General features: G+C 39.3%; 2 protein-coding genes and 1 long non-coding RNA gene across 4 annotated transcripts in view; 1 reads left to right on the forward strand and 2 right to left on the reverse strand.

Annotated features, from left to right (window-relative positions):
- Positions 1-553, reverse strand: part of rhobtb3 (Rho related BTB domain containing 3) — a 41,478-nt gene extending 40,925 nt beyond the window's left edge. Inside the window, exon 1 of the mRNA XM_008103065.3 lies at positions 56-553. Coding sequence (XP_008101272.1) covers positions 56-57 — 2 coding nt within the window. The 5' untranslated portion in view covers positions 58-553. The remainder of the gene's footprint in view (positions 1-55) is intronic.
- A 10,250-nt stretch (positions 554-10,803) lies between these two features.
- On the forward strand, positions 10,804-21,577 carry LOC100564964 (carnitine O-palmitoyltransferase 2, mitochondrial). Of its 2 annotated transcripts, none has more exons than XM_008103064.3 (5): positions 10,804-11,133; positions 12,808-12,888; positions 13,817-13,923; positions 17,149-18,412; positions 21,017-21,161. In XM_008103064.3, the coding sequence occupies exons 1-5, from the start codon at positions 10,976-10,978 to the stop codon at positions 21,027-21,029; spliced, it is 1,623 nt and encodes a 540-aa protein (XP_008101271.2). In that variant the 5' UTR covers positions 10,804-10,975; the 3' UTR covers positions 21,030-21,161. The 2 variants fall into 2 exon arrangements, with proteins under 2 accessions (XP_008101271.2, XP_003216432.2); XM_003216384.4 differs by having other exon boundaries at positions 10,806-11,133; positions 17,149-18,447; positions 21,017-21,577.
- LOC134296702 (uncharacterized) lies at positions 12,290-23,931 on the reverse strand. Its single transcript, XR_010003526.1, has 3 exons — positions 23,512-23,931; positions 14,422-14,542; positions 12,290-12,630 (listed from the first exon to the last, which is right to left on the reverse strand). It is a non-coding gene; the product is annotated as an uncharacterized LOC134296702 (long non-coding RNA).
- Positions 23,932-24,511: the final 580 nt, after the last annotated feature.

Below are 24,511 nucleotides of genomic sequence, written 5' to 3' on the forward strand. Positions count from 1 at the left end.
AGCAGACCTCCCCCCAGATCTGAATTCCTTGAAGAGTAAATAATGGCCCACATACATGGTCTTAAATCCCAAAGCAGGAGAAGAAGGTGGCTAGGGATCCTGCAAAAGCTGCTTGCATTATAAATCCAAAGCCTCTTGGGTTTATTCTTCCTCCATTTCCTGAAGCTGTTTCATTTGTCCACTTGGAGACACAGTGGCTTGGGAGGGGGGCTTTGCCGTCAATGCCCAGTCCAGCAATCCTGTTCTCTGCAAGTCAAAACAAGGTTCAGTTCTGTGACAACAGCCTGCTGCTGCTGCTGCTGCTGCTACTGGTGAAGGTGAAATCAGCACATCTACTCAGCAGCTCCTGGCTTCGGGCTCAGCCATTGCCTCGTGACGTCAGTAAACCCTACCAACAAAGGGTATTAACACCCGCAAAGGGAAGAGAGACTCGGCATTTCTGCAGAGCCAACACAATACGTTCAGATCAGCAGAGAGAAAAACAAAATGTGGCTGTGGGAATAGCAGCATCCCACAAACCGAAGGAGCCTACGTGGTACACTGCTGCTAGTGTGGAAAAGATACAAAAATACATGAGCTCACTGCCAGCCAATCCACTTCCAGTCATTCCCAGAGGAAGGGAGCCAAGCAGTCCTAACTGGCAGGGCAAAGATGTCAACATTGTAGAAAGAAGTGTCCCCAATTTGAAATATTGCCTTTCAGGCCTTGATTTGCGCAATAAATCTGCTGCTTTCCAAAGAGCTTGTAAAAATACTTTGGAGCCCACATCCGGCTCTTTTATCTTTAACAGGAAGATTTAGGCAGCTCTTACATTTGGTTGTAAATTAAAATGTGGCATACATTTTTAAAAATGTTAAATGGTCTACATAGTAAACACATTTCTTCTGTTAGAATTTTTTCACTTAAAAGTATTTTTTTTTAAAAAAATAGAAAAGAAAAAAAATAACAGTTTCTGCTTCTGAGGTCACAAATATAAATCAAAAAGAACAAATTCCTGCAAAGCAAGGAAATATTTAAAGATGATGTATGCTATAAAAAAGTGATTCTTAACCTGGGGTCCCCAGATGTTGTTGGCCTACAGCTCCCAGAAATACCAGCCAATTTACCAGCTGTTAGGATTTCTGGGAGTTGAAGACCAAAAACATCTGGGGATCCCACATATTGATCTACTCACATTTGCATGTTTTCAAACTGCTAGGTTGGCAGAAGCTGGGGCTAACAGCAGGAGCTCACCCCACTCCCCAAATTTGAACTGCCGACCTTTCAGTCAGCAAGTTCAGCAGCTCAGCGGTTTAACCCACAGTGCCACCATGGCATGTATGCTATAAAAACTGATAAATAGGGACACACAATATAGAAAGAAAAGTGCTGGCCTACATTTTTTTTAAAAATCTTAAAACATGTACAATGTAAAATTATTTTAGATCGCGTATGAAGTACTGTAATTGTTTTCAAAAAATAAATACAACATTCATTTGGATTGCACTCTTACGCATGCTTACGTGGGAGTAATGAGCACAGACTTTAACAAGATACTTTTAAGCAGATTCCTCCAAATCACTGTTAAAAGTTGCTAAACCAGAAAAACCTCAATTTGGAGGCTACTGTAGAGAAACATGAGCGTCATCTTCTTTACTACTGCATGACTGTATGTGCCTTCAAGTTGTCTGTCAACTTATGATGACCCCATAAATATAATTGGCAAGAAATACTCAAGAGGTAGTTTTGCCAGTTCCTTTCTCTAAAATGTAGCCTAAAGCAGCTGATATTCATTCCCATCAAAGTACAAACCAGGACTTGTTTAGATTTCAAGATCAGATGGGATCTGGTGCCTTGGGGTATTTAGAACCCTCTTTACTACATGATCATATTCTGATATAAGAAAAAAAGAGGAAAGAAATATTGATAAGAAATATTTTTGTTCATGCTTGGAGCAAGTCATATTGTCACCTTAAAATAAATACAGCTTGCCTGATGCTGGAAATATGGATTCTATAGTATCTACAGAAACATTAGGGAAAGGATGGTGTGGGAGAGATCTGATAGTGCATATAAAAGATGCTATTCAAGACACTAATGGAAATGGGAAAATGTCTTCAAAAATATTTTAGGCTGCAATCCTATCTGGGATTTAGTCATTAAATTCCATTTAATTCATTGGGACTTACTTCTGAGTAGACATGATTGGAGCCCCCGCTGGTGCAATGGGTTAAACCGCTGAGCTGCTGAACTTGTGGCCCGAAAGGTCAGTGGTTCGAATTTGAGGAGCGGGCTGAGCTCCCGCTGTTAGCCTAAGCTTCTGCCAACCTAGCAGTTCGAAAACATGCAAATGTGAGTAGATCAATAGGTACCGCTCCGGCGGGAAGGTAATGGAGCTCCATTCAGTCATGCCAGCCACATGACCATGGAGGTGTCTATGCACAACGCTGGCTATTTGGCTTAGAAATGGAGATGAGCACCAACCCCTAGAGTTGGACACTACTAGACTCAATATCAGGGGAAACCCTTTATCTAGACATGATTAGAATTTCATTGTTTTGAAAATAATCTGTCAAGAAAAAAAATATATTAAATGTACCATATGTATATTTCTAAAAAATAAACACAGTATCTCAAAAAAAATCATAATCACCACCACCAACCTTACTGAATTTAAGTCTGTTTTTCTGTGTGATACAGAGAATCAGAGGGAAATACTTCACTTCTATGACTGAATATCATGTAACAAGTTATGCACTATTTCTATTCCTGTAAGCTTTCTATTGGATCCAAGGCCTAGCAAAGCACAAGTGAAATCAATCTCTGAGTGCATATCATGTATCATTTTCTATCATACAACTACCTGAACTCTGCAGTGCATTACAATTGTGAATATTCATGAATCTACCAACTAAAAAGAATCATATTAAGAAGTAGCTATTCCATTTTAGAAGAACTTATTTTACATTGTCATTTTTTACTTATGGTGACTCGAAGGGCACCCTATTTTCCTGGCAAAATTTGTTCATAGGCATTTGCCTTCTTCTGAGGCTTGAGAGAATGGTTTGCCCAAGGTAACCCAAAGATTTTCTATGACTGAGCGGGGATTTGAACCCTGGTCTCCAGAGTCAATTACCTTTCTCTTTTTAATTGGTGGAAGACTCAAACCAGACTATCAAAGATTGGTCGTCAGTGGATTTGAAATGCTAATAGACTGTGGAGGAAAACAATCAGAAAACTGAAGGAGACAGCAATGGAAGAAGGCAACATTTTGTTGAAGGCCACACTGTATATTTGATTTTTAAAAAGCAGCAAATGTTTCCAATCATGGCAAGCAAAGGGGAAAATCAATGGGATAGTTACAGCTGCTTCCTAGGCTCTGGCCAGGACTTGGACATTGGGAACTCTCCACTATTGTAGGCATTTGAGGTGCAAGTAGAAATACTGTGAATATCTCGAGGCCACCCAAAGCATAATGACACACACACACAAAGTACTGGCAGGGTTTGTGGTGCCCACCCTCACACATGCGTTCTTTCACACATTCACTCATTCAGGCTAGCAGGAAAGGGAATGGCATAGGATGGGGAGAGGTGTAGGAAGGCAGGCAGTGAATGGGTATCCAAAGTGGACAAGGGAAGTGCCACTTCCATAAAATGATCTACCACAGCCCCTTCCTGCTGCCACTGCCGTTCCACCACCCCATTCCACTCTCTCCGTCTGACTTGGGAACCTGGATATCACTCATCCTCCCTCCTTGTGCTTCTCATCCCTTTCCCTTCCTGACCATGCAAGCAAATGAATGCATGAGTGCCTGCCCTCCCTCCACTGGCTCCCACTTCCCCTTCTTTCTCACCTGTTTGCTCGCTCACAGAAGTGAGGGGATTAATGAGGGGCCTCTTAAATGCTCAATTTGTCTTCGTACTCCCCTGTCCCAATCATGTCTCCTGCCTGCCTTCCAGTGCAAGTAAATATATGAGAGATTACGTGTGTGGCCGGGCATGGGCACCCCACCAGTTTGATTCCCCCCCCCCAATCATTGAAGATTTTGACTGCTGAACACAACTCAAGATGGATATCAGTCTTATCCAAGTCACTATTAAAAATGGTGTAGGCTAATAGTGGAGGCAGCAGCAAATAATAACAAAATAATAATTAGATCTATAAAGATTACACTTGCAAATGCGGGGTGATGATGTTACAGATACAGAGGTTCACACACTGTTGATAGGAAAACTGGACAAATTACTTCAAAGGTGGATTGGAAATTTCATGGATGAAATCATCAAAAAATATTTCATCCAGAATCCATTTCTGTGGAATATGAGTAGGAAGGTATTAATGCACTCATGTCATGCTTTTGGGGGTCATGTATACAATTCATTGACCTCTATGTGAGCAGAAAGATGATCTACGTGGACTTTTGGTCTTATAATATTTCCTCTTATATTCATATTTTGGACGTTAAAAGAAGGCTGAAAGAACAAATGGACACAGCTCCATCATGCCTAGGTTCAGCAGCAGAGGAAAGGTCTCCTGGATTTATGTGTCCTATATTATTAGATTACAAGCCTGAGGGCAGAGAACCGACAAATTAACAATTGTACACTGCTCATATAAAGTACCATATACACCGACAGTGCTATATAAATAAATAAATTATAGCCATACTTGATTTAAACATGTCTGTTGTCAGTTTGTTATGGATGCTTGTGCAAGATGTATTTCTATATATCATGACTTTGTAAGCTTATACATTGGCCATACACCTTCTCACCTTTTGAGGTAGACTTATAATGGTATTACACTGAGAATAATTTCAGAAGCCAAAAATCAATATGCTTTTATCGGACTCTGACAAAAATTACTCAGCTTTCTTTCAGACAAAGAATTATTGCATATAATGCATCCTGGCTATCAGATTCAAATCCTAGCTTGTTCGCAAACCTTGTGCAATTCTAATTACAACCTTTCAGATGAGCCTATCTCACAAGAATTTTGTGAAGACAAAGACATGGGGTTTGTTTAATGCTTTTTGCTTGAGGGGATGAATAAACTCCCAGTAAAATATATATTTTTGAGTAAAACATAATGCCTCACAGGAATCAATGAATTCATTGGCATTTTAGGATTTCTCACACAGGCAGAAAAGGTATAAATTATTGAGGTGTAAGTTCTACTGAATTCAGTTATAGTTAATTCTGAATACACATACTTAAAGAGCCAATGTGGTGTAGCAATCTGAGCATTGGACTATGGCTCTGGAAATCAGGGTTCAAATCACCTTGAGCAAGTTACACTCTCACCCACAGAGGAAGGAAAAGGCAAACTCCCTCAGAATAAATCTTGCCAGGAAAATAACTGAATTAATATTAAATAAATATGGTTGCCTTATAGTTACCATGTCACAGACAACTTGAAGGCACTCAATAACAAGAGACAAGCTTAAAACTGCACTGTTAATGTATATCAGGAGTGAAAATCATCAATCCTGAAAATGCTGTTGGGTGGCAATGCCTAGCATTTGCCACCATTGGCTAGGTCAGCTAGGATTATTAAGAGTTGTAATCCAGTGACTTCTGGAAAACAGCACAATTCTCAGTCCTTCTGTAAATGCATTATTATTTTACAGTCAAACTCACAAGGTAAGCAACTAGAAGTTAACGCCTAGCTGTGTCATCAGCCACCATGATTCTAGAAGCATCTGCCATAAAAGTAGAAGCCTTTGCCAATTTATTAATGCCCTGTCTGAGTTTAGTCTCCTCCATACAGAGCAGTAGAAGTAAATCCTTGGTCCATCTAATCTCAGTTATGGTAGATGTGGAAGCAGCTGATGGCATGAGTACTCGCCTCCTGTGACTCATGCAAAAAGACTCAAATCTTTTATCCTTTGGATTTTAAGGAGTATTATCACCATTTTACGGAAGAAAAAAGTCCGAGACCAATTGAACCGCAAAGACATCAATAAGGGTTAGTCTCACTTTTTCTATATCATAAGCTGGAAGCCCTCTAGCCATCCCAAGATGAGACCACACTCCTTTCATAAGTTCTGCAATCCCTTCAGAAAAAGGTGCAGTGGATGTTCCTGCTTAGCCTTAGCCCTAACTTGTGGAACCCCTTCAGCATTCCCAATAGATACCTGATTGATAGAAACAAGGACTTTTCTACCTACTTAAAAAGGAAAGGAAAATGCCCTGCTTCAAAGAAACATGTTCAGAAAAAGAAACCTCTTCATCTTAGGATAGCTCTCCATCCTTGCTATTTGAAATCTCTGGAAAGACAGAAGTCTCAGTGTCTACCACAGAAGTCATTGAAGACAATGAGACTTTACAAGAGGGAGAAACCCCAGCTCCTGAAAAAAGTAGAGGATTCTGAAGATTGCTGCTTTCTGGCCTGCTTTAAATGGTTCTGGCCACTAGAGGACCTGTGACCAATGAAAGCTCTCTACCAGACGTGTTGTTTTCTTGGGTGGCTTCTGGAGCTGATGCCACTTCTGGCCTATTCCCCAAGTCCCAGGTGTTCATTTCTGGAGAAAGGGAATGTCCCTTAATAAGAAGGAGTGGGAAGGAAGCAGGGATGCCAGTAGCACTCACTTTTTTAAATTGAAGTCACATTCCACAGCCTCTCGTGCTCAGGCCTGCCAACCATGAAGTCGTATTCACCAGGCTTCTCATGTGATCTGCCTCCGTGGCTTGAACAATTGCAGGATCCAATTTCCCTATAAGAGTAGTTTGATCTGCTCTTTAAGAATACCCCCTAAGACACCTGCCCCATTGCACAGTCAATCTCTGACTCATGGAATTTTGGAACTGCATTCATAATCCATCATAACTTACTGAGGCTAGTCTTTCCAATTATGGTGGAAGGAAAAGTGTTCCAAAGAAAGAAATCTTCCAAGAATGGAACAAATGACCCAAGGTCTTCCCCTTAAATAGCCAGAAAAAGATGAACAGCCAAAGCACTGAAGTAGGATGGAACTGAGAAAGGGGGCTGGCTCTCCTACTTCAGATATAATAATATTTGACATTAAATTCCTTGTATGAGGAACATAGGAGTAGCAACCTCCAACATATGCCTCACAACCTCTGAGGATACCTGCTATAGATGTGGGCAAAACATCAGAAGAGAATGCTTCTGGAACATGGCCATACAGCCCAGAAAACTCACAGCAACCCATAAAGATTACTTCCCTATGCTGCAGGAAAATGGCAATTGCCTTGGTGAAAATGTTTGTGTTTCAAGTCTCCTTTGCCAACTTATGACAACTCCGTAGATTTCATAGAGTTTTGTTGGGCAAGGAAAACTCAGAGGTGGCTTTGCCAACTCTGTCCTCTGAAATATAGTCTACACCGTCTCGTATTCATTGGCTGTCTCCCATTCAATACTATCCAAGGTTGACCCTGTTTAGCTTCCAAGATCAGATGGGATCTGATGCCTTTAAAGTATTTAGGCCATCCTTTGTGAAAGACTACTGCTTAATTCAGTCAGAATAATAAATGTCACCAAGAAATAACAGGTAACAGAGTAAAATACAACAAAATACAAAATCCACAAACAGTGATACTGTATCTTTATTGGGACAACTCCAAAGAATGAAATACATTCTGCAAGCTTTTGAAATTTCTTCACCAGGCAAAAAGGTTAAAAATCATATGGAAGAACAATGCTGTTAATGGTAAAGTCCCAGGTCTACATTATATCTAAGATGTTATTAATTAAGATGATATTGATGCCAAAATTTGGAGTTTTTCTAAGTCCTATGGAAAACAAGGGATGCCTGATAAGCTTTGCTAACTGCGGATGGCACGAATCAAGAACCAAGAATCTCACCAGGTTGAATGCAAATGACAGAGACTTTATTCAATTTGTGCAAAAGGGACACTTGTACAGAACGGATACTTAAAGGATACAAGTGTAAAAGCATAAGTTACACATGTACACATAAGTTGCCATTCACTGACATTGTTCCGTTTTGAAACTCCCTCCCTTTTCCCTGACTGGCTGGTTCTGAGACGCCATTTGGCATCCTCCAAGTCTTTGACTGGCAGGAAGGTGGGCCCAAGCCGGCACTTGCCCTGATTGGAGGTGGTGGCGGGGGCGTAGCTGGGGATCTCCTCTCAGCTGGGCAGGGAGGACCCAAGGCCACCTGGGTTGCTGGCGTTGGAATATGCAAAACAAAGAGAAGTCCAAAAGCTTTTCTGACAGGATTATACCAGAGCCCATTTGGAGAACACAATGGGAGTTGCTGTCTTAGATATCTTTCCATGCCAGGAGACAAGGAAAGAATCTCAGAGATGATATTTGTTGATAGGATCGTAATCACAGTTTTGTCCTGGACTGTCTCACGGATAGCCAAGACCCTTGGAAGGGAACTGCTGGCCAGCTGGCAGCTGGATCCCTACTGGGATCCAGGAAGGTCCTTTGTCCCACATATTATGTCTCATCTCTGGTTCCCACACAGGGAGCAGAAGAAACATCTGGAATTGATCAAGAAAGGTTACTAGAGTTCATAGGTTCATGCACATTTGCCTTCATTTTATAGAGTATAATAATAATAAAAATAGATAAAAATATAAAAGCGAGTTCATGTGGTGCTTGGTATAGACTCATAGAGGGAGAAGAAGGGGCTGAAGAGTGAGGGTCTTGCCATGGCTGAGTTTGAGAGGGGAAAGATCATTTGCTATATTTGATTATATTTTATCTCCTCCACTTGTACGCACATTCGCAGAATAATACAAAAAATAAAATATGAAGTGATGCATAGTAGCAGAGGCTTGGGTAACGGAGGTGTTTTAGATATATTGTAGCCATCCAGCTTGCTTCTTGGCTGGGAGAGAGATCAGCTGGGTGATTTCCATCGAGGCTGTAGACACCCAATGGAGCGGACTGGCTCGAGACAAACAGCCGAACTAGAGCCGTGTGTCCATGTACGGGGGCTTGGGAACTATGGAGTGTGGGCTGCTGCTGGTCTTTCGGAGGCTTAAGGGAGGTCATGGGGATGGAGGCCATTTCCAATTAATCTGGCCTTCCATCCTTGGGAAACTACAATTCCCACAGATCAAACTTTGTCTTCTTTTGGGGTTGGGGTCTTTGATAATGGTATTGTTTGATTTCAATGCAGACAGTGGATATTTTCCTTATTGGCCATGTGAGAACTAGAGACAAAGAGCAATAAAAGATAGGTAATATAATTTCAATTCCATTAAGCAACAGAAAATTAAGTTCTCTTGAGAGCCAAATGCTTGTGGTTGGCGTGTGTGTGTGTGTGTGTTTTGTTTTGTTTTTTTGCTGTATAGACAAATATGGCTACCCAAAGATATTTCCCTCCTTCCTGGCTTTCAAGATAGAGGATTGTTATTTTCTCTTAATCTTTAAGCCACTTGCTGGGAAAATAAAGCACAGGAACACTGCCTGACCTATTTTACCCTGCCCTGTCTTCATTTCGTGATGCATAAAATGCTTCAGGGTAAAAGTGAGCTTAGCAATGACCCACTTTTTGTTTACCATTAGGAGAAACTGAAAACGAACAATCGTTTCGTCCTTCAAAATATGGGGAATAGTTTGTTAGTGCTTAGGTTCCCCGAGTACATGAATAAAAGACCCTAAAGCAAACTGGATGAATTCTAAATATAAGTCTGACGTCCTGAAAACAAATGATGCACACACAAAACACCTGACAGGCTTTAAATGTTAATGTTTGTACCTGCGGGGCTTGACATGGCTTCTTACTTTTAAATTATTGATCATGTTTCAACCTTATTTGTTGTTGTTACTCCAGCACCAATCTAAAGTCTAATTATGTGTCACCTGCTTTCAGTAAAGACGGAGTGGCAGCTACATATCCAATTAGCTAACAAATGGAAATGCAGGTTGAGTCTCCCTTAGTGGAAATGCTGGAGACCAGATTTCTAAATACTTGTATTTGTATATATGTACATAATGAGGCATCTCTTAGATAGGACCCAAGTACAACATACATACATACATACATACATACATATATATATATATATATATCTCACATACACACATACACAGTGTGTGTGTGTGTGATATATAATAACTTTATTTTTATACCCCGCCTCTATCTCCCCAAAGGGGACTCAGGGCGGCTTACATGGGGCCAAGCCTGAATAAAAACAATAGCAATATAAAACACAACAATAGACAAGAGACATGCACAATTATAAAAATTTAAACATAAAAACAAATAAAAACAAATGACAAAAACTAATAAAACATGGATTAAAACAGAGAGGTTGTAAAAGTAGACTGGGTGCACCATATAAATATTGTAAACACGTGGTGACTGATAAAAGTGCTGCAAATTCTTGGAAGTGCAAATTGGGATGGAAGAAGACTCTGTGTCTATATCAAGTTGGCAAAGGTAAAAAGTGTAAAAAGGTAAAATATGTCTCCTGAAGGTAATTTATATCTTAACCCATGGGGATTGCTTGATGCTGGATAAATGTAATTTCTAGTTGCTTGAGAGGCTAACTTAAAAGGCAAACTTAACTGGTCTGTTTTATTGTTTAATTGTAGAATAACAGCCTTCCTATTTAAATAATTATTTCATTTTTTCTGGTTGCTTGAGAGTTCCGGTTGCTTAACTGAGGGCCCTTCCACACAGTCATATAACCCAGAATATCATGCTATGTTATTCCATAATTTCTGCTTTGAACTGGGCCGCTTATGCGGCTGAGGAGAAAAAGGGCCTGAGGCCAGGAATTGTGGGAGTTGTAGTCCAAAAAACCTGTAGGGCCGAAGTTTGCTCATGCCTGGCCTAGTTCAACCAAGGAAAAGCAGAGCCTCGGTGGCCTCTGGGGAGCGCCCAAGCCAGGCCTCTCGGTAACCATGGCGACCGCCCGCGCGACCCCGCCTCGTGCCCCCCGGTTGCCATGGCGACCTCCCCTGCCCTTCATTCCGCGGAGGCGCGTTGCTCGGCTGGCTCGTCCCTTCGGGGCTCTTCCACAGGGAGAAGGTTAAGTGCCGTGCCATGCCCCGAGCGAGGCCCCCGTGGGCCTTGCTGCATAGCCGGCGGTACTGGAGGACGGTGGGGCAGCCGGAGGGCATCGTATCGGAGCAGGACACCGACCACCACTTCGTCCACCGCAGCACCATCCCCACCATGCACTTCCAGCCCTCCTTGCCCAGGTCTTTCCTCCTTCCGTTCCTCTCAGGCCCGGCATCTGCACACTTCCGCCCTCCCTCCTAGTGTTTAAGCGGATGAGGGGGGAAAGGAAAGGGCCTTAGGAATTGTGGGAGTTGAAGTCCAAAACACCTGAAAGGAGGGCCCAAGTTTGGCCAGGCCTGGCTGGAGTAGTAACACAATGTACACAAACATTGATATATGCTCAAAGTTGTTCATCATATTGTGTAAAATTGTCTGTGGCAGGCATGCAAATGTGAGTACATCAATATGTACTGCTGCGGCAGGAAGGTAACGATACTCCATGCAGTCATGTCAGCCACATGACCTTGGAGACGTCTAGGGACAATGCCAGGTCTTCGGCTTAGAAATGGAGATGAGCACCAACCCCCAATGTCGGACAGACTAGACTTAATGTCAGGGGGAAAACCTTTGCCTAAGATGTCTTTCATTAGCCTTGGTAATTTAGGTAAAGGTAAAGGTTTTCCCCTGACGATAAGTCCAGTCGTGACCAACTCTAGAGGTTGGTGCTCATCTCCATTTCTAAGCCGAAGAGCCGGCGTTGTCCATAGACACCTCCAAGGTCATGTGGCCAGCATGACTGCACAGAGCGCCGTTACCTTCCCGTTACCATTACCTATTGATCTACTCACATTTGCATGTTTTCGAACTGCTAGGTTGGCAGGAGCTGGGGCTAACAGCAGGCGCTCATTCCGCTCCTGGGATTTGAACCTGGCACCTTTTGGTCTGCAAGTTCAGCAGCTCAGCGCTTTAACACACTGTGCCACCATAAATATTTATTTATTTACTTATATCCCTATAGTCTGCTTTTGCAGAAGTCCATGCCCAGCCCTCTATTCTGATCATGCCCACCGTATTCCTGCTTAGGTTGTTGAGGTTGGTTTGATACACTTTTAAGGCTGTTTTGGAGTATCTGGTGGTGGAATGGGTTAAACTCTTGTGCCAGCATTCAGCGGTTTGAATCCGGGGAGAGTGAGTGGGCTCCCTCTGTCAGCTCCAGCTCCCTATGCGGGAACATGAGAGAAGCCTCCCACAAGAATGGTAAAACATCAAACATTCAGGCATCCCCTGGGCAATATCCTTGCAGATGGCCAATTCTCTCACACCAAAAGCGACTTGCAGTTTCTCAAGTTGCTACTGACACGAAAAAAATGATGTTTTTATACCCTTCTGTTTTTAATTGTTTAATTGGACATTTACGCAAGCAAGAAAGACAATAAGACAGTTGAACACAGATAAACACATTCACATTATAACCATTTCATATTTAACAGATTTTTAAATTTTAGGGTTTAAAAGATTAAAAACATTTAAAAGTCAAATCCATACTCCACTTCTTGTCCATTTGTGCAAAGTATTTCAAGTATCTTCCTTTCTATATGCCTGTGTGCACAGAAAAGTCTTCAGTTGTTTTTTAAAGGACAGTATTGAGGAAGTCATTTTGATCTCACTAGGGAGAGAGTTCCAGAGACGGGAGGCAGCTGCAGAAATTATATCAAACGGGGAAATGTCATCCTGTTCTTCTCAGACAATTTAAATTACTACTACAAATTTGTGTATGCACAGATTTTTGGGAGACTTATTAGTTGCATTTGAGAACTGAAATAGAAGCCTCATTTCTAATGTGTTAATGTTAATTTCTAATCATCAATTTTTAGACTGCCCATTCCAAAACTGGAGGATACAATCAGGAGATACTTGGCTGCCCAGAGACCACTGTTGAATGATGAACAGTACAGGTATACGAAATTATTATATACAATCATTATATATACTGATTATATACAATATGGCAACCACACAACCTTCCACCTGCTCTCAAATATGACTGTCATTTTCCTTGTCCACTTTATGCTTGGAAGAAGAGCTGTAGCTCAGTGACAGAGTATATGCTTTACATTCAGAAAGTCCCAGTTTCAGCCCATCTTGATTGGCCCAAAGAGAAGGCCTAATAAATTAATTACCAGTCAGTGCAAATAAAATTGTGCTTGTGCAGTAACTGCAAAATCTATCTTCTTGAGGGGTACTTGGCTCATCCCACCAATGAGAGTGACTTAACTGACTTGAAATTGATGTACATATGCACCTTGAGTTCAAAAATGTTTTTATGTTTGGCTCAAGATAGCTTTGTTTCATTATAAACTAATCTACTGAAATATTACTGCACAGTTGTTCTTAATTTTATAGGGTTTAAATATCATTTATGCAGTAGATCCTGTCTGATCTCGGAATCTAAGCAGGATCAGCCCTGATTAGTTCTTGGATGAGAAACTGTCAGGGAATACCAGGGGGTAGGCTATATTTTAGAGGATGGAACTGGTCAAACCACCTCTGAATCTAAGATCTGACTACCACTTGTCTAAGAAAACTCTTTTCTAAAACATAAAAAAAAAATCATTCAGGCATGCTTTGGGCAATATCCTTGCAGACGGCCAATTCTCTCACACCAGAAGTGACTTGCAGTTTCTCAAGTTGCTCCTGACACACAAAAAAAACAACAGTTGACTGAAGGTATATGCGTGTACACATGCATACACACAGAGATATTAATTTAGGATTTTGTAAGGACATTCAGTAACTATATAGTATAATTAAAACTATACTATATTATAATTAAACCTATACAAAGTTCAGTAATAATATGATGAATTCATTTTAAACTTGCAGAAATACTGAAAAGTTGGCCCAAGAATTTGCAAATGGAGAGGGCGAATTCATACATCGCGATCTTCTTGAGCATGATAAAAATAATAAGCATACAAGTTATATATCAGGTTTGTTTATTTAATTTTCTTGTGACTTGAAAAATGCTGTTGGTATTTTCTTACTATCATTCAGGTTTACACCAAGTCAGTCTTAGGTCTATTTTGCACCGTGTTGCATTTACTGGTTGTTTTTATACAACAGTGTACATTTTGTTTGTAGTGAGCTGGTCATGTAAGGTCTCTGTCCTATACAGAGAATATGACCATTCATTGTGAGTTCCAATACTTTCTTTCTCTACCCCAAACTTTAAAAAGCCAATTTCTGATATATGAGGCAGTAACTTGCCCCCGCAAAGTTGCCTGTAGTCGTCTTCCTAATTATAAAAGTCAACTGAGAGGAACTGTTCTTTTTCCTAGCAGCTTGCAGATAAGTGGAAGGTAAAAGAAGGAGAGAGTGTTGTTAAAGAGAGAAGGAGAGAAAACAGATTGCAGAAAAATAGAAAAAGGATGGATCTACTTTTAATATTTTTTGTCCATTGCGAGTTATTTTAAAGGGTGTATACTTACTGTGCCCCTGGTGGCATAGTGCGGTAAAACGCTGAGCTGCTGAACTTGCGGACCAAAAGATGCCAGGTTCAAATCCCGGGAGCAGAATGAGCGCCTGCTGTTAGCCCCAGCTTTTGCCAACCTAGCAGTTCGAAAACATGCAAATGTGAGTAGATCAATAGGTACCGCTCCGGCGGGAAGGTAACGGCGCTCCATGCAGTCATGCTGGCCACATTACCTTGGAGGTGTCTACGGACAATGCCGGCTCTTCGGCTTAGATATTGAGATGAGCACCAACCCCCAGAGTTGGTCATGACTGGACTTAACGTCAGGGGAAAACCTTTTAACCAACCTATACTTACTGTTGCTCTAAGCAATGTCAAAATGGACATTTGAGTGTTTTTCTTGAAACTTTCTGTTTACTCACTCTCCTAGCTCACCTTATCCTCAGTACATTAAAGCGTTTAATCCAGTATTATTTAGAAATTTAACGTGGCTAGGCCAATACCTGACCGAGATATTGTTTGGAAATCTCAGTTACTCTAGGTTCCTTGAAGAAAGGTTGAAATGCAAATAAAATAAGTAAAGAAACGACAGATAAGAAATTAAGTTTATTTAAAGTATTTAAAAACTTCATATTAGTTACTGTGTTACAGGCAAAATGCCAATGTAGCTAATCCATGTATTGAGAGTTTACAGCACATCCCAAAACACAATGCAAAAGCTCAATTACCATTTCCCCCACACATTCCTAGAACATCCAGTTAATTACCTAGCACTGAGTCAGCAGTATGTGAAACAAAAGGTATTTTGAGAAGCAAAATGTACTTTTCCAAGTAGTTTCAGGTAAAGTAAAACTGCAAAAGACCTGCTAGGATATGACATGTGTGAGTCCATCAAATACACAAGAGGAAGCAGGGCTTGGCTTAGCCTTCTGATGTAGTTCTGATTTAAAATGGCTCTGTAGTGTAATAGTTCTCTTGATGTAGGGGTTGCTCATTTTATAGTTTTCAGTTTAAGACCATGTAGGACTTAACTATGCAAAAGTTATTAAACAATTTTCATCTGAAATTAAAACAAACTATTGTGCATAAACTAAAAACAGTGCTTTTTTCAATGAAAAACACGAATAAGGGAGGCGATTATTTTAAAAAATGAAGAAACCTCACAACTATTGTATGCTGGACATAACAAGATCAAATTTAATGCTTAAGGGACTGTTAGATACTTTTGTTTCTTTATTTTTGAGCCCCCTCCTCCAACACGATAATATTTCTGTAGGAATACTTGCCCTATTTTGTACTTATGTGAGTATGGTATAAACAAAAACAAGATTCAAAATGAGAGTTAGGTTTTTTATAACTGAATGTATATTACCAAGTTTCAGAGCCTCATCGCACAAGCCTCCTTTTCCATTACAATTGCACTGTATATAAAGACACTATTTAAGCAGGATTACTTTCTTTATATAACACTTTCAGAACCATTGCAGTATCCTTTTGCACTAAAACCTTGCTGCACACACTGTTATTTCCCACATTACATTATCCCTGCCCCTTTTCATTGTTTTGCACTTATGCACATGTAGATGCCCCGCCTGAAATATAAGACACTATGGCATTGTAAGGTTATAGTGTTGTAAAACTGCCATTATCCCTAACTTTAATCTGATTTCAGCAAAAGAATAAAGCACAAACACTCATCCATCTGCCTCACACCCTTGTCTCAAGGGCTTCAACCAAGTCTCAGAGGAAAGGGCTGGGAACTGAGCAGTGCAACCTGAGAGCCACTGTCACTGTTCAGATCACTATATTCCCCCACTAAGTATGCCCCCTAGATCATCCCTGATCATCAAAAATCAGAGTAAAAGTATAATTCAACGTTCACACAGGAAATCATAGTACAACATAAGGTGAAAATAGGGTCCTTAATAGATTTTTCAGTTAGAATTTTTTAAAAATTATCTCCCACAAGACAGCTGAAGAACAACATCAATCCAGTAAGCTGCAACCAAAAGTACTACTATCCTCATTAGTTCTGCTTTAACCTGTGTCATGCAATAAGGCTCTTAGGCCCCTTCCACACAGCTGGAAAAAAAAATCCCACATCATCTGCTTTGAACTGGAATACATGGTAGTGTGGATTCAGATAACCCGGGATCCTCCTACATACCCCTATATCCCAGAATAGCAAGGCAGAAAATCCCACATTATCTGCGTGTGGACTCAGATAACCCAGTTCAAAGCAGATATTGTGGGATTTTCTGCCTTGATATTCTGTGTTATATGGTTGTGTTGAAGGGCCTTTAGTCCCATTTATATAAGGATTGCAAATTGACAATGGTGTATCAAGAACACCTCATAACATCTAATTTTCTACCGTCTATAGAGACCAACAAGCAGAAGGTATATATTCCAAAATGTTCATGTTGATTAATTTACCATCTGTGTTGCAATATAATAACAGATATGTTGTGAATAAAATTATTACTAATATGAAGTTATTTTAGCCTGATCATCCATGAGAAACCCTGGTACATCCAGTATAGGAGAATTGGAAGACTGATCAGAGTATAAAAAATAAGATCAAGATAATTTTTGAAGACTTATTTAAGATTTAACTCTTATAACATCCTCTTTGGTTTGCTTTTTCACGATGTGTGCAAAATGTAAAATTATGCAATATGATTTATTATGTCAAAGAACTACATGTGTACTTTATTAACTGAATTATTTTTTGTCTTTGTAGCTCCCTGGTTTGATATGTATCTCTCTGCAAGAGAACCAATTACTTTGAATTACAACCCTTTTATTACTCTAAATCCTGATCCAAAATCAGAATACAACACTCAAGTAGTAAGAGCAACAAATCTGATTGTTTCATCCTTAAAGTTTCTTAACTCTCTGAAGAATAACTATTTGAGACCAGATATATATTATGTAAACCGCAGATGGGGTCAAAGCAAGGTTTTCAAAAACTTTATCCGTATTCTTCCACCTACTTTATCCTGGTATGGAGCATACATGGTGAATGCTTATCCTCTAGACATGGTACAGTATAAGTCACTGTTCAACAGTACCAGAATTCCTAATTTAAACAAAGATACATTGTTCACAGATGAATTTGCAAGACATTTATTGGTGATGAGAAATGGTCACTTTTATATTGTTGAGGTACTGGATCCTTTTGGTAACATTCTACACCCATCTGAAATCCAGGCTCACCTAATACAAATAATACATGATGCTGACCGGTTGCCTGGGTTTGAACTTTCATACCTCACAACTGAAGAAAGAAACACCTGGGCAACACTTCGGCAGCAACTTGTTCAGACAGGTAATGAAGAAAATCTAAAGAAAATTGACAGTGCGGTCTTTTGCCTTTGTTTAGATAGCACTTCTCCTGAAAATGAAACTGAACTTGCACATTGTTTTCTTCATGGAAATGGTTTCAATCGCTGGTTTGACAAATCCATTAGTCTGATTGTCACTACTGACGGCATGGCGGGGGTAAATTTTGAACACTCTTGGGGAGATGGCATTGCAGTTCTACGTTTCATTAATGAAGTATATAGAGACAGCACAGAGCACCCAGCTCTTGTACCAGAATCAAGTCCTGCCCTTTTCGTTTCATCATACGACAAGCTGGAATTCAATCTAAATCGGACAGTAATGTCTGCTATAAATGCTGCACGTACAAAGTTTGCTGAAAAAACGAAACAATTGTCTATTAGGTCATTTAGGTTTGAAAGGTTTGGAAAACAGTTTGCAGTGAATCAGAACTTGAGCCCAGATGCCGTGTTTCAACTAGCATGTCAGATGGCTGTCTATCGTCAATATGGAAAACTACGTCCTTCCTATGAAGCATGCAGTACTGCAGCTTTCAAACATGGGCGCACAGAGACAATTCGGCCAACATCTGTATACACACAGAAGTGTACAGCTGCATTTGTTGATGAACGAGGAAAACATAGCATCGAAGATATGAGAAACATGATTGATGAATGTTCAAGGTACCATAAGCGTTTGCAGCTGGAAGCTACATTAGGTTAGGTCTTTTCACCCTTTTGGAAATACATAAAATTTGTTCTAAGACTTATGATAGTATTTCTAGAATCGATCCTTGTATAAGGTTTTCATTGAAATGTGATGTGATATTTTAGCTTTGCAAAAACTGAAAAAAATAAGCTTCTGTTATTTGATATGTCATACAGAAATGGCGAGTGTCTTAAGAATTTTCCTGTGGAGATAATAATAATATTCATTCTCGCTTTTCCTAATTTAGCCAAAGCTTTCTGAGGAGTAGAAAACATTGAAATATATATGTATTCATTTTTTGTTTATCACCTGTGCTCCAAGTTGCTCAAGGGATAATAGTTCCATTTTATGAGAGGTAAGTCAGGCAGTAAAGATTTATACTCAAAACTAAGTTCTTGTGATTTCATGGGGGTAACTCCCAGGTAAGTATATATAAAGATGCAACCGTAGGCTGGATCTACACTTCCCTATATCCCAGGATCTGATCCCAAATTATCTGCTTTGAACTGGATTATAGGAGTCTACACTGCCAGACTCCAGTAAGGAACCCCAGTGGCGAAGTGTGTTAAAACACTGAGCTGCTGAACTTGCAGACCGAAAGGTCCCAGGTTCAAACCCCGGGAGCGGCGTGAGCAGCCGCTGTTAGCTCCAGCTTCTGCCAGCCTAGCAGTTTGAAAATATGCCAATGTGAGTAGATCAATAGGTACTGCTCCGGCGGGAAGGTAACGGCGCTCCATGCAGTCATGCCGGCCACATGACCTTGGAGGTGTCTATGGCTCTTCGGCTTAGAAATGGAGATGAGCACCAACCCCCAGAGTCAAACATGACTGGACTTAACATCAGGGGAAACTTTTACCCTTTTTTACACTGCCAGATAATCTGGGATAAATAGACAATCCAGGATCAGATCCTGGGATATAAGGCAGTGTAGATCAAGCCTTAGTGAATGAGGCAAGATTTCTCAGTGAGCTTCCTTGTTAGATGGCATTTTGACGTTTGTTTCTCCAAAACCAGTTCACCAGTAACCATTACTGTAGTCATACCATATCATCTAGAGTACTAATATGTTTATATTAATTCTCTAACTTCCAGTGGTTCTAGATTTAAGTAGTATCTTTCCTAATAACAGCAGATGTTATTCTAGGCTTTGTGGAACTACCGTATTTCTTCCATTATAAAACACCAATTGTAAGATGCACCCTAATTTCAGTACCACCACCAACAACAAAAATACAAAAGATATACCTGCGATTCTAAAATGCATCCCATTTTAGAGGTGTTTATATAGGAATAAAGTGTGTCTCAGAACTGAAATACAGTATGTTTGCCTACTGTAAAGACAATTCACTGTTAGTTTTAGCATCCATTGGCAACAGTTGCGGGTAAACACAGTAGGAATATGATAAATATCAGGATTAAGAAAACCCTCTCAAACTATTTCAATGTTCATATCAATTTCTTAAGCCACATGATTTCAGTAGGATTTTTTCCAGCCAAGTGGATATAAGATTGCAGAATGAAATCGGATATCCCTCATATGTTGAATTATTGCTTAAGCTAGAGATGGGCAACCTGACAGATCCACAGCCCACTAAAAACCAGTTTATTTCAGGTTTTCAAAGATGGATGTTTTTATATTAAATAAAACAGGACCTTGCAACCTATTAAAAAGCTTTTTAGGAACAGCAGCTCACCCTCTTTTTTGGCCACAGAAGGATTGGTCTAGAGATTCTGCAGGTATTGAGGGCCATGTTTTTTCCATTCCTGACTAAAAAAGCCAGTTACTCAAATTATGCTTAATCTTGTACTTCACATATCTAATTAGAATGGAAAGAAGGCATTGATCAGATATATATTATATTTTAAAATCACTCTCACCCACATGTATAAAGCAGTCGTATTTAAATGTGATACATTCTAAACATCTAGCTTCAATGATTTGTCACATTCAGCGATAAATGTAGAATTTTTACATCACATCAGGAACAGGGTAATGCATTTATGTAGCTCATAAATTGCTCTTCAATAGAATGTTTAAGCATTAAGCAGTTTGACATTTAGCATTGCTTTCTGTTTCAATCCCAGAAAATGCTTTTAATTGTATTTAATTAGTTTAAATATTTACCAGTCTAGATTCTGAAATAATGAGGGAGTTTGATATGAAAGTAGCAAATATAAAAGAATCTGAGAAACATGCTTTTAAAAACAAGCTTTAAACACAGCAAAGAGATTCATGCAATCTTGTAACATTCATATTTTGTCTTGAAAAACTACTCTTTTTTCATAGCTTTTGGGCTATTAGAAATCATGAGATATGGCATAAAAGATCAGAGAGGTACAGTAAACTTTATGTTAAGCACTTTGAGATTTAATTGATTTCACTATGGGCTTTAGACATATCCATGACATTGCCATTGAAATCAAAGAATCTTCAAAGTACTTAGCCTTGGAAAGACAATGCCTGAGATTCTTATTGTTATACAAAAAGCCCATGGTGAATTCTGTTTTTAAAATAAGATTACACCATTTTATGTACTCAGTGGTATTCAATTCATTTGTCCTCTTTTTTTTAAATCCAGGCCAAGGATTTGATCGCCATTTATTTGCCTTGAAGTACCTTGTCCAGCGCAGAGGTGGACGTATTCCTGATATTTATAATGACCCAGCTTATAAAAATATAAACCATATTATTGTTTCCACAAGTACACTAAGTAGTGCAGCAGTTCATTATGGTGGGTTTGGACCTGTGGTACCTGATGGTTTCGGTGTGGGATATAATGTGTTTGACAATTGGATAGGATGTATTATATCTAGCTATTTAGGGGAAGACTTAGAAAAGCTTTTGAAATGCCTTGATCATACGTTAACTGATATATTTGATGTCTTAGAAGGAAGAAGACTTAGGCGATAGTAAGCATTGCTATTTTGAACAAAATAATGTTTCAAAATCAACCAGAATATTTAAATAATGTATAACTGCTATGAAATGTACAAATGTTAGAAATTTAACTAATACTATAAAACTGTTAAAAGCAAATATTCATAGTAGATCTGTGTCAGTGATAATATTCCTATACTTGAGTGTCTTGTTAATTATATATTATTTTTCCTTGATTATATAATAAATGTGAATGGCAAGATCTTTTATTGATTTCATTTATTCTCTAGGCTCTTCATTATGACAGAAATTTGAAGAGTATACAGGCAGTCCCCAAGTTACGAACAAGATAGGTTTTGTGTGTTTGCTATTAAACTGAATTTGTATGTAAGCCAGAACAGGTATCTTTTTAAGTGTAACTCCAGCCAAAAATATACCTATTTAGCTTTGGATAGCATAGGGTAGGGTTAGCACCCCTGTAGTGCTTGTTTTGCTGTCTGTGCCCCTATTCAGATTTCACCTCACTTTCTGTCCCTGTGAAAATTGGATTTTGAAAAATTTGGCTTGTTGTGGAAACAAGGATTGGCGATAAAGCTTCAGTGGAAACACCTTTTCCCCATGATTACTCACAGGAGTGAATTTCCCTTCCTAGGAGTAGATTTCTCACTTCCTATTGTCTCATCCCCATTCTTAAATATGAGTTATTTCTAAGTTGAATGCTTGTAACTCGGGGACTGCCTGTACAAACTTTGGGAAAATAATGGTTTTCATTGGGGGAGTGTCTTTTGTGCCACAAGTATAGTGTGAAAGTGGTGTCAGCGAGCTTCCTCCCCTCTTTCCCCACATTTGCACACAAGTATTATCAGGTACAGGAAGGTTGAACAACAAGCATGGATAGAATAGGAAATCCATTACAAAAGAGTATTTTTCTTGAACCTTTCAAGCTATATTGTTTTGCTCAGACAAATAGAATGCCTTTAAATGGAACAGAAGCCAAATGGTATCTGGCCTATGTTCTATAAAGCAGGTATATAGACAGTTCCAACACGATTCTTTAAAGTTCAGCACCATTACCAAGGACTTTGGATTCAAAAATCTGTAAATATACTTAGAGATGGCAATCAATACTGTACCTTGGATTTCTTTCTGTCTGACTTACTATAGTGCTATTTACAGATGAGAAAGAAGGCACATGAATGGGACAAGCAAACTTGTTATATTACCCCCAAGAAAACAATTTGTTGACTTGTGCACTGACAAGCTAAAAAAAATGCAAAATTATGTCACAGTACATTATGTTTTGATTAATACAAATCCCTTCGAGATTAGAGCAAGAGACAGTTTGTCTTGTATCATCGAAAAACCAATACATATCAACAAACTGTTCCATAAGACCCATTTGTTTATAAAAGACAATTTTAAAACAAAACTAAAATGATCACAAACTTATGTTCCTTATTATCAAAAATGCCATCTAAAACTACTATTTTGCCCCCTCTATTAAGCCAATATCTTGGTAAAAGCTAAAAACAGCAATGATTATATTATTAGCTTACATATCTGAAATAACATTCTGTATCGAACAGTTGAGAAAACCAGGCCTTCCAGATATTACTGAACTGCAGCTCCACACATTGCTCAGCATTAGTGAAGGCTGATAGGAAGTATCATTCAACTATACCTGGAGGGACACACTGCCCATCCGTGGTATGGAAATTCACTGAAACTATTATACTCCAGGAGCTACTAACACCCAGTCTCCTAGCAGAAAGACCCACCAATTCCAATACCTTCCCTAAATTTCCATTATCAGATGGTCAACACGTATAAGCCATTGTTTTTGTATGGTACCCCGTATTGGATGACACAAATGAATTGTTGAAATGGTAGCCACTAGAAGACAATCAAAGGAGCAGCACCACCCCAAGAGGAATCCATGGCTGTAAGACGGAGGTCACTATGTCTAGGACACCCTCAAATCTAAATTCCCCCCATGAGCACAATTTAAAATTGCATTTCCTCAAAATTTGAGAAACAGATTTATTGAAGAGCAACTGGGAATTCGTTTCTAAGTTTGTATTTCCTCTATTTAAACTTTTTAGATAACAGCTGTGGTATCCACTGAAGAAAGGCCATTAATATAAATCTAGAATACATTAATAACTAAAGCAAACCAACAGGGATTGTGAAGCTCACCATAGAAAAGTAGTTTTCATTAGAAAACAGCCAGCAGTAAATAGAATAAAGCACTCATGTCCTAAAATCAGCTCAGTAAGTATGTGAGGAACAAATAAGAAATACACTTTAAAAGGAACTGATTAACCTGCTAGCAGTGGGAACTAGCCAGTTTAAAGTTCAGAGATCACAGGTTAGAACTGTAAGAAAGTAAACAACACAATAAGTTGCTGAACCATCAGAAAAAGTGGACCAATATGATGTTCCTCTAACAAATTCTTATTACCCGTGGAAAGCAATTTTAAAAAAAATTCAGTTTTTTAGAAGATTAGAAACAGTATTTTGGTTATTGTGAGTAAGGGTGTGTTTTCTGTAGCATCCCCTTAATCAGTGATTCTCTACTGTGGGTCGCCTGTTGTTTTGGCCTACAACTCCCAGAAATCCCAGCCACTTTACCAGCTGTTAGGATTTCTGGGAATTGAAGACCAAAACATCTGGGGACCCAAAGGTTGAGAACTATTGCTGAGATAAAATTGGACTACTAGGACTCCTACATAGTTGATCACCACCACACCTCAGAATGATAAATCAAAAGCAAGCTAATGGATTCAGCACACACAAAAATATTTAAGATACTATTAGCTAAGCCCCCATCTACACTGCTGTATAATTCAGTTTTGGAATGCAGATTAACCTTATTGAACTGAATTATATGGCAGTATAGTCTCAGAAAATCCAAAGCAGTTTATCTGCATTCTGAAACTGGATTCTATGGCAGTGTAGATCCAGCTTTAATTTCTAGGTGTAATTAAACAGTACAGTCTGTATTAAGATCATTTAAATGGAATGATGCTATGTTGGTAATTTAGGAATGCATTGTGCTTATAAGAGTACATAGTGAAGACTAATGGAAAGATAATGTTCTTCCGTCCACTTGGCTGTGCTCTCAGTAAAGCAAGCTACTGATCATTCTGGAGGAAGGAGAGTAATAAATGTAAAGGCCTTTCCATCACATTGGAAA

Source organism: Anolis carolinensis, chromosome 2 (assembly GCF_035594765.1).
Source record: "Anolis carolinensis isolate JA03-04 chromosome 2, rAnoCar3.1.pri, whole genome shotgun sequence".
Lineage (NCBI taxonomy): Eukaryota > Metazoa > Chordata > Lepidosauria > Squamata > Dactyloidae > Anolis > Anolis carolinensis.